Here is a 10,030-nt window from a genome sequence, read left to right on the forward strand (position 1 = left end):
ACAATAAATATTTTTTAGGCCCACGTGTCAACTACCTTTTCTCCTCCTCTTTAACCTTTCTCTCTCTCAGGTGGATGGTGGATGGTAGCAACTGGATGGCGGCGGCAACGAGACGGAGCATGGTGGAGGATGAGGACTATGGCGGAGGCCGCTGAGTTTGACGGCTAGGTCAGCGAGGCCAACGGATGAGCTCCCTGTTGCAAGCGGTGTGCGAGCATCTCGGTGTCGATCTCTGCGAAGGGGACGACTCCCCACGCCGGCTCGGCACCTTCTCCTCCTCGCCGACTCCCCACGCCGCCGCCTCCACCTCCTCCCCTCCGCTCTCCTTCCCCAATGCCGACCTTGTCCTCCGCCTCGACCCTTGCCCCGACTACGAGGTGGATTTCGACGTCAGCGAGGATCACCACTCCTCCATCGACCTCCACGTCTCCTCCGCGCCCCTGCTTCACTCCCACTACTTCGGCGCTCTCCTATCTGACCGCTGGAGCCCTGCCCCCACCTCCATCGCGCGGAGGGAGGAGAGGCGGCGGCAGCGAGGCTGAAGGAGGCGAGGACAGGCATGAGGCGACAAAGAAGGGGCGTGGGAGGGGACACAGTGGCAGGGAGGGAGGAGATGAGGCGGCAGCTGAGGGGCGCGAATAGAGGTGGTGGCGAGGCTTTCTCACCTCTGCTCTCTCTCCGCTCTCGCCGAGCCACTCCACCGAGATCCCGCCGCCTGCTCTCTCTCCCCTCCCGCCGTCCTGCTGCTCCCGCCAAGCTCCCGCCGCTCTCACCATCTCGCTCGCTGCAAAGGATAAAGAGGGAGGCGTTGGGCAACTGACACGTGGGCCCAAAAATAGTTTTATTTTTATTTTGGTTTGTTTTCATTTTAGTGCCACATCGATTTCACAATGGGATAAGACCAAGTCAACCCGCCACGTAAGTGCCACATAAGTCAAAATCGCCTCCAAAAACACCGGTAGAGTTGATTTGCAACGGTTTTGGAAGCTAGGGGATGGGTTATACAGGTTTTGCGGTTGAGGGGTGCGATTTAACCAGCACATGAGTTGAGGGAGAGAAACTAGACTTATTCCGCCTTATTATAGTTGTATGGGCTGGCAAACTGACAGCCCACCCAACCTGAACAGGCCAGGCTACCCGGGTAAAAGGACTGAACCATCTTTTGTTAAATCTCTATAACCGATTTCAGGATAAAAAATCTGGCCTTCTATTGAGCCACGTGGCACAGTAAAAATTTGGTAAGACATCTTCAAAAAAACTACCACGTGTCCATGAAGAGGAGCTAAAGAGCCTGCTTCGTTGGAAGTTATGTCTCCTGTACACATACATGATACATACACCTATCAGAAATCTCTAGAAAACTCAATACGGAGTATTGCCAAGTCCTCTCGAAGACTCTCCAACGGGGTAATCACTCAATACAGAGTATTGCCCAGCCCTCGAAGACTCTCCGACGGAGAGATTACCTAGTCGTTGGAGAAGATGAAGAGGCCACACTCCCGTGCACATCATGGTAAATAAGTGTGTACAGTTCATGGCACAAATTCTATAGATTTGCAACTTTTCATATGGTACCATGGAAAAATGATGAGTATTGTAGCTCCTTTAAACAAAATTTAGAACACCTTTAAATAAAATATCATCACCTTTAAATAATGTGATTTGCTACACTAAATTTTAACTTAAAAATTGATTGAAATTTTTATTCGAATGTACCTTTTTTTTGTTTCAATAAAATTGAACTAGATTCTTATAAAACTTTGCAAAATTTATATTAGCTTTGTATTTAACATAATGTCATTTTAAAAATCAACACAGACTCCATTACACATATTTTATCATTGTTTTCCCAAACTACATATCTATACAAATTAAAATACAACAAAGTTTTCATCAAAAATCTATTGATATGATATTTACAATTTAATAGCTTATGATATGGAAATTTGAGGATGTCTTTTTGCAACAAACATAATGCTTCTTAATAACACGAAAACAAATGCAAGGGCTATAAAAACAAGCGTGCCAATTGGCACGCTTGTTTTCTAGTTTTGCTTATAAGCGGGCTCATGGATTGGCCCGCTCGCATCCCTACTCTCAGGTTCCATGAATCCTAGCCAAAAGTTCATCAGAGAACAGTGCTTTGTCATTTTGAGCACACAGCTGTGAAGACTTAGGCCCATGCTATTTGAAGTTTCTGATGGCTGAGAAGTATTGACCAAACTGGAGTGTGGACACAAATTTCCTGCCCCAAATGTCCAGTGATTCAGTCCATGTTAGATGTAATAACAGAGAAACTGAGGCAACTTCTGACATTCTGAGTATCCGTGAACCGTGATTGGCATAAACATATAGCTTCAGCTGCCCTTTATGCCACTTGTGAAGCTTCTGCTTCGAGGTGCAGACGTGCAGCTTCTGTTCATTGTTAGCATGCATTATGGCATCATGATTGATTCATTCTGAGAAAATTAGAAAAAAGAAAGATGTCAGCTGTAAATCACCTTGATTGAATGGAAGCAATCAGATCCTCAAATAGACATCCAAAACCAGAAACAAAAATGCCTATACTGATTATTATAAATCTTATAAGAAACCTGATGGAGTACCAGTACCTAGTATCAAATGGATGTCGGCTAGTGATAAAGCATACTTGTTAATAATTTGCAGCAACAACCAAAATTTCCTCACATTCATTTAATTTGATATATCAAACAAATATTGCTATAAATCAAACATTGAACTTATAGCAATGCAATATGCAGCCTGTGGAAAACAACAAAAAAACAAAACAGACAATAATTGGCAATACTAACTTCTACCAAAAAATAAAGAGAAACTTGATCCAAAATATCCATCCATTAAATAGCTTCAGTGCATTATGCAAGGGATAATTACACCTAGTCCATTCGAAGCCAAATATCGTTGCATCTAGAGTAAAAACATTAACATTTTGAAAAAAAACTGATTGGTTTACCAATATAATTCTGCAACAAAAGGGCGAATAGATACACATAGCAACAATCATGCACCGTGTGGAAAATTTTGAAATCTTTTTTTGTTGTGTTGCAACATAAAGAGTGATCAGTGAAACAAGACTTATCAGTGATCACATCTAGGTTCTGAACATTTCTGTTCTCACGGAATTAGTCCGAACAGTTCTGAACCTGTCCATTTATCCGAAGCTTGAATGGTTCTGAAATCTATCGTGATGTTTGCTTGTCCAAAGTGTTACCTGGGAATTGGCAAATTTGCACAGGTTGGCCAGAAAGAAGCTCTCTGTCTGCTGCAGCTCACCATCATCTTCCCCGAGGTCAGCATGTTTTCGCTGTAAACCGCAGCGAGGAAGGCGGAGACCACCTGGTGCTGGAGTGAGTTCCACTCAGCTATGTGCAGCAAACTCACTGAAATAAATTGTTGCAAGCCATAGCGGATTACTACTGCATTGCCTCCTTCGATCATCAGACAATCAGTTTCTAGCTACCTTAGCCATAAAAAAAAATCAGAGTGTTGTGAATTTACCTTATGTGCATGACGTCATCAGCAGTCCACTTGGCTCACCCTAGACAAAAGAACCTCGAATTCAAGCAAAAGCCATAATTTTCACTTCATAATAAACTCAGTAATTTCAAGCCTGCAGATTAATTGTCATCAACAGTGAGATCAATGTTGGTGTCACCCAGTCACTGTCAATAGCAACTCGGTACGGGCGTGCTTGTCATCCAAGCTGAAGTACCTGGGGTTGCCCAGGTCAGCGAAGTACCTGGGGTTGAAGAAAATCTTTAAATCTTACCCATGATACACTCCTAAAAAGTTTCTGAAAACTGCTTGGCCCCATCTTTATTACATCATCTGTTGGAACCCTTATTCTCTGAAGCACTTATCTATTCTCTGTGCTATTTATGTAGCTAAGAGAACAATTCAAGTTATGTTACAAATGCATTATAGCAACTTCAAATAATATATATGGAATATGCAGCTTCAAACAAGTTACATGTTCGCTGAACTCAAGGAGCAGGTTTGTCAAACAAGAGATGTACACCATATGACCAACACCTACTCTGCCTAGCGACCTGCATAAATATATTATCAATGTATCAAATTCAAGTGCATGGTAAAGACAGATGAGTTGGCATAGGAAACAACCATTTTGTGAGAAAGTAAACTTCTGTGAAGAATAATCAGAAATGATGGAATTTAGAAGACTTAAGAGTCAATGGCTCAATGCCATGATTTTTAATGTATTGAAACTATTTGTTAAACACGTCAGTTTTTAAATTCCATTTACAAAAGTTCAAAATGCATGCCTATTACATAGCATGGGATTACAAGGGGCATAAGTAATAAAGATTGTAATACTGCGAGGAATAAAATCATTGTTCACACTATTTTTCAAATATCTCAGGTACTTCAATATTTTATTTGCATAAATGAATATTGGGCAGTAAGAATGAATGAAACGGTGGTCTATATGGAAATTTGGCAGGTTGTGACAGTTATCTGGGAAGAAATTTCGCGGAGGATATTGTGCTGATCCATTCCTGTACTAAGGAACCAAAATGGCAGTTTGTTTAACTAAAAACAAAAATCAAATTGGCAAGCATTATGTGGTTTCTCACACCTGTATTCATGATAAAATTATCGAATATTTTAGCTGTAGCTGATGTTCAACGAAATTGGCAAGCATGATTATAACCGATGATTCAACGAAAAATAATAATTTCGAAAAAGCAAAGCGCTAATGTCTAGGCGCTGCCTCCAGAGAGGCCCGACTGCCTCCATAGGGCATCTTTAGATTCTTTTTTTTTTAATGGATGCAGCTAACCGGCAGGGGTCGCCTGCCGTGCCCCAATTACCCATTACGGGAGGGGATCTTTTCACTGCTCCTCCTTTTTTTTTTTTTTTGCAGCTGGCCGGCAGGGGGTCGCCTGCCGTGCCCCGACAAGGGGATCTTTTCACTGCTCTTTTTTTTTCCAGCTGAACGGCAGGGGGAACACGCCCGGCCGTGCGCACAGAGACGATCTTTTCGCTGTATTCAGTCGGGGTGGGTGCCCCAGGCGATGGAATAGAATCGACCCGCGTTGATAAACAGGTCGCGCTGTCTCTGAATCGGCGGTGTGGGACAAAACTCGATTGCTGGATGGATTCAGTCCGAGCCGGAAGCGCGGCGCGCGGACCGACCTAGGAGTAGAAGAGGGCGAGGCGTACCTGCTCTCCACGGAAGCCGGCGGCGAGGGCGCCGCCAATCTGGCCGGAGCTAAAAGTTTCCCGCCGGCCGGCCGCCGTCGCCGTCACCGATGCCGCGGAGACTACGCCCGTGGGACCCAGATCGTCCGCCCAAAGGGCACACCCGCAGCCGGCTGATCGCCGCCGGACGTCGGGAAGCGGCGCCGTCGGAGGAGAGCGAGAGACAAGGGGAGGGGGAAGCGGTGGCATGTGGATGTGGGATCGATGAAGTATGAGGCCATATTTCACTCGTCTGGGCTGGAGCCCAAGCTGCTCAAGGCCCAGTTCACGCCTGGGTTGTTCTTTTTTTTTTTCCCCAAGGACTGGTTTTTTTGTGCTCAAAGTTGGTGGGGTTGTTAGTTTGAAGTTGCTGACTATGGCCTGGTTTAGTTTTCAATTTTTTTCTTAAAAACATCCTATCAAATCTTAGGACATATGCATAGAGCATTAAATATAGATAAAAACAAAAACTAATTTCACAGTTTGTATGAAAATTGCGAGACGAATCTTTTGAGCCTAATTAGTTCATGATTAGCTAATTTCTACAGTAACCTACATGTGCTAATGATGGCTTAATTAGGCTCAAAAGATTCGTCTTGCGGTTTCCATGCGAGTTATGAAATTAGTTTTTCATTCGTGACTGAAAACCCCTTCCGACATCCGGTCAAACATCTGATGTGACATCCAAAAATTTTTCTTTCACGAACTAAATAGGTTCTTCAACTTTTGCACAATATATAATAGAGTTTCAGTGTGATTACAGAATACAGAGTTAGGCCTAGGTTTCTAGTAGTCATTAGTTGTTCGTAGATCTTCGTGGTCATTAACCTTTACTCCTCCATTCCATAGTATAAATTGTTTGATATTTTTCCTAATCAAAATTTTTAAGTTTGATTAATTTTTTTAAAAAACAATATAGTAATATTTTTAACACAAAACAAATGTATTATCAAAATATATTTAATATTACATTTAATGAAATTAATTCGACATTATAAATATTGCTAAATTTTTCTATAAATTTGATCAAACTTAACAAAGTTTGATTAGCGACTAAAAATATGAAACAGTGGGAGTAGAAATTTGAGTTAGTGGTGTGTATTTTCTTTCTTAGAAATGGAAACCATCCCATTCGATGGCACGCTTTGTAGGATCGTAAACGGTGCAATTTTTTCGCAAAAAAAAGACTTCTACTATATATATGAATTTTTAAAGGATGTTTAAATCAATCTTTCAGCTCTATGATAGTTAATTAATTCGTTTTGCATATTCGAATAGTTAACACAAAATCTTTCAACATTCAGCTATGAAGAAAAAAAAGAAAGACCCCAATCTCAGACGTTCCATGCAATTCATAAATATATTCCATCAAAAAACGGATTCACAAACTATCTTCAATCCTCTATCTAAAACAGGGACCATATTGACTACTCTTCCTAATCTTTTCCTCCTACTAACTTTTTACATGCTATGATACAGTAGATGAGATCTTATACACAGATACACATGTACAAATATATATAGCTGGGAATTTTTTTTCCGTTTCATTTCAGAAGCATGTAATCATCATCGTCATCAACATCGCCGTCGCCGTCGATCGTGGCCGATGGGCCACAGAACATGCCGCCCTGTCGCCGGAAATGGATGAGGGCGACGGGGAGCGTGCAGAGGAGGCTGGTGATGCCGGTGCAGGAGATGGCCTCCTCCACCGTGTACCTGGACCCGCTGAAGAAGAGCCGGTTCGTCACGATCGCCCCCACCGCGCCGCCGCTCGCCGTCATGCCCGACACCACGCCCAGCGACCTGCGTGTATTCACGCACCCACCAAATCAGCCAAAAACATTTAAAATGGGCACTGAAAATAGGTTAGTGAAATAATTCAGCAATTTTATAAAATTGTATGATTTGAGAAGGAGATATGTTTTTAACTTTTAGCCGTCCCAGTAAGCCATCTCCATATAAATTTGGATAAGTAATTACTCAGAAATTTATAGGTAGGATCTGATTCTTTTAGGGACTGAGGGTGTAGACGATGGATCCATTCATGCATGGTAAAACATGGGTACACGCAACAACATTTTGAGCATGCATCGCTGTCGTCAATTATTTTCAACCTTCACGTTTTAGAAAACGTTGGTTAATTTTGTTCATCTCGGTCCACCAGATTGAATCCTCCGGTTGCTTTCTTCAATAATTAAGTGTATATAGTCGGATGCTGTGGACGTCAAGAGTACCGCTACCCACAGATTCTGTTTTATATTCTCTAAGATCCTACCAATTGTTATGGCTGGCCGACGTCCTTGTACTACTTGGTAGTTGGCCAGTGTGAATCTGTGTGTGATGACCTCTCGTGTATCAGAGCCATCATCTTCTACTCGAATGAATCCATAATATTTAAATAAAAGGGGCAATTAAAATATACTAAAACCTTATTGGCGTAGCAAATTATGTGTGGTTGAAGCTAAAGTGTAATTAAGAAGATTTTTTAGTTAGTTAATTAATTTAATTTAATTACCTTTTGCAGACGAAGGGAACGATGCCGAAGGTGAGGCCGGAGGCGGCCTGCACGAACGCCGCGCACGCCACCATGACGGCCACGGTCGCCGCCAGCGACGGCGCCTCCGCGGCGCCCATCCTGCCGACGAGCACACAGAGCGCGGCGCCGGCGCTCTGCACGGCCCACAGCGCCCACAGCCGCCCGCGCATCCCGAACCGCCTCGCCACCTCGTCGGAGGCCACCCCTCCGGCCGGCCGCGCCACCGCGTTCATCGCGCCGAAGCACGCCGCGGCGGCGCCCGCGGCCTCCATGGGCAGCCGGAACCGCCTGCGGAAGAAGTCCGCCGCCACGTTCTCCATGATCAGCTCCACGCCGTAGCAGTGGCCGTAGGTGAGGCCCAGCAACCACGCTCGGTAGTCGCCGACGCCGCCCCGCACCACCGCCCAGAAGCTCCTCCTCCGCCCGCCGCCGCCGCCGGGGCAGCGACCACCGCCGCCGCCCGGGAGGTCGTAGGGGAAGGCGAGCACGGCGAGGCCCGTGGTGACGAGCATGGCGCACGGGAGTAGGTAGGTGACGCGCCACGCGACGGTGACGGGGACGCCGAGGCGGAGCACGACGGCGTCGTAGGCGACCGGCATGACCACCTGCGCGGCGGCGCTGCCGACGTTCGCCCACCCGGCGGCGACGGCGTTGGCGAGCCCCACGGCGGAGGGCGCGAAGATCCGCGACATCCAGTGCTGGTTGGCGACGAAGTTGGCGAGCGAGAGGCCAGCCACGAACCGGAGCGCGACGAACCCCGCGGGGGAGGACGCGAACACGGCGGCGAGCGCGAGCGCCAGCGCGCACACGAGGCTGGCGACCCCGGACGCGCGGCGCGGGCCGAGGAGGTCGCAGGCGGGGCCCATGGCGAGCCTCCCCACCAGCGTCGCCGAGAGCGAGGCCACGGCGGCCGCCGAGGCGTCGGAGGGCGCGAGCACGAGCGCCGGGCGCATCGCCGGGAGGATGGGCGGCGCGGCGAAGGCGGCGAAGAAGCACGCGAAGAGGGACATCCACGCCAGGTGGAACGCCTGCGTGTGCGGCCGCGACAGCGCCATCGGCCGCAGCTCCGTCGCCCTCCCCTCGTCGTCGACGACGCCATCGCCATAGCCGCCGTAGTCGTAGTAGTAGCAGCCATCTTCTTCTTCCACCAGCTTCGTCTTCTTCTCCATGGCGACCATGGAGATGGAGGGGCAGAGCTAGCTCGAATTCGTGGCGGAAATTAAACGATGGAATCAATTAACGAGCTGGCCAATGAGGGGAGGGGTTTAGATTTTGGCGCGAGCGGTGGTGGTGGTGGTGGGGTGGTGGCGCGAGCGGTTTAAATACGAGGAGATCGCGGGGAGGAGAGAGGCCACGTATACGTAGGAGGGCGGTGGGGTTTCCAAGGTGGAAGCAAGTAACAGCTAACAGGTCTCACTGGCAAGTGGGCCCTGGAGAGGGTGGGGCCCACATGTCAGTCAGCATGTCGTTCTATGCAAGCGCGGTGCAATTTGCATCAACGATCATTGATTAATTGCATCAAGAAGCTACTAAGCTGGGCGCCGCGTGCATGGGCGTGTGGCTCCCGGGGGGCTTGAAAAGGGATGAACGTTTATACTAGTAGCCTAATTACGTGATGAACTGACGATGATGATGACAAATTAATCAGGGCCGGACGAACGGGAGGTTTTTGATTAAATGATCGACCGTGACTCGTCGTATCGGTCGTGCTGCTAGCTGCCCAGGGTGTTGTACTGTTGTGTGTGCATGTCTCAGCATCTTTGATATGATGTAGCGCGGTCGTGTGTGCACTGTCCAACGGTATGGACCATCTAAAAAAAATATCTCTGTTTGGTATAGAGCAAGTGATGATCGAATTAATGGCTCCTTTTTCTTTCAAGGGAAAAAAAAAAATCTCTGTGTGCAATATCATCATGCATCTCTCATTCTCTCGTGTATGGCCGTATAGTCCTTAAAGTTTGTATCTCAGTATCATGAGCGAATGATACTCAAAAAAAGAAAAAAAATTGAAGAAGTATCATGAGCGAATGACGCGGGATGTCGAAAATTTCATTCTTCGCCAGCTCTTTTTATTTTTTGGGGGGTTGTTTAAAAAAGCTGTTAAAAATAAGACTGAAACTGAAAATAATTTAGGGCTCGCTTGATTTGGAGAAAAAAACATAGAAATTTTAGAGGATTTCAATCCTATAGGAAAAATTTTCTATGAATGCCTTTGAACCAAATGATGGAATCTTATCCAATCTTTTAAAATTCCTATGGAATGGACAAATC

The 10,030-nt window shown here is 46.3% G+C and overlaps 1 protein-coding gene and 1 long non-coding RNA gene across 3 annotated transcripts; both read right to left on the reverse strand.

Moving 5' to 3' along the window:
* Positions 1 to 1,793: 1,793 nt before the first annotated feature.
* LOC127763142 (uncharacterized) lies at positions 1,794 to 5,438 on the reverse strand. 2 transcript variants are annotated; one of them, XR_008015680.1, is made up of 5 exons: positions 5,206 to 5,438; positions 3,734 to 4,070; positions 3,520 to 3,631; positions 3,233 to 3,401; positions 1,795 to 2,459 (listed from the first exon to the last, which is right to left on the reverse strand). It is a non-coding gene; the product is annotated as an uncharacterized LOC127763142 (long non-coding RNA). The 2 variants fall into 2 exon arrangements; XR_008015679.1 differs by having other exon boundaries at positions 1,794 to 2,459; positions 3,520 to 4,070.
* Positions 5,439 to 6,564: 1,126 nt separating this feature from the next.
* LOC127767399 (probable high-affinity nitrate transporter 2.4) lies at positions 6,565 to 9,054 on the reverse strand. The gene is made up of 2 exons (XM_052292732.1): positions 7,739 to 9,054; positions 6,565 to 7,026 (listed from the first exon to the last, which is right to left on the reverse strand). Exons 1-2 carry the CDS (start codon positions 8,935 to 8,937, stop codon positions 6,768 to 6,770), a joined length of 1,458 nt encoding a protein of 485 aa, XP_052148692.1. The 5' UTR covers positions 8,938 to 9,054; the 3' UTR covers positions 6,565 to 6,767.
* Between the last annotated feature and the right edge of the window lie 976 nt (positions 9,055 to 10,030).

This window comes from Oryza glaberrima, chromosome 1, assembly GCF_000147395.1.
Source record: "Oryza glaberrima chromosome 1, OglaRS2, whole genome shotgun sequence".
Lineage (NCBI taxonomy): Eukaryota > Viridiplantae > Streptophyta > Magnoliopsida > Poales > Poaceae > Oryza > Oryza glaberrima.

Bases quoted from the DNA above. Each gene is read 5' to 3' on its own strand.
- LOC127767399 (XM_052292732.1), bottom strand. From the start codon at position 8,937: ATGGTCGCCATGGAGAAGAAGACGAAGCTGGTGGAAGAAGAAGATGGC. The intron at 7,027-7,738 runs GTAATTAAATTA...GAATACACGCAG, and splicing joins GTTCCCTTCGTCTGCAAAAG to GTCGCTGGGCGTGGTGTCGG.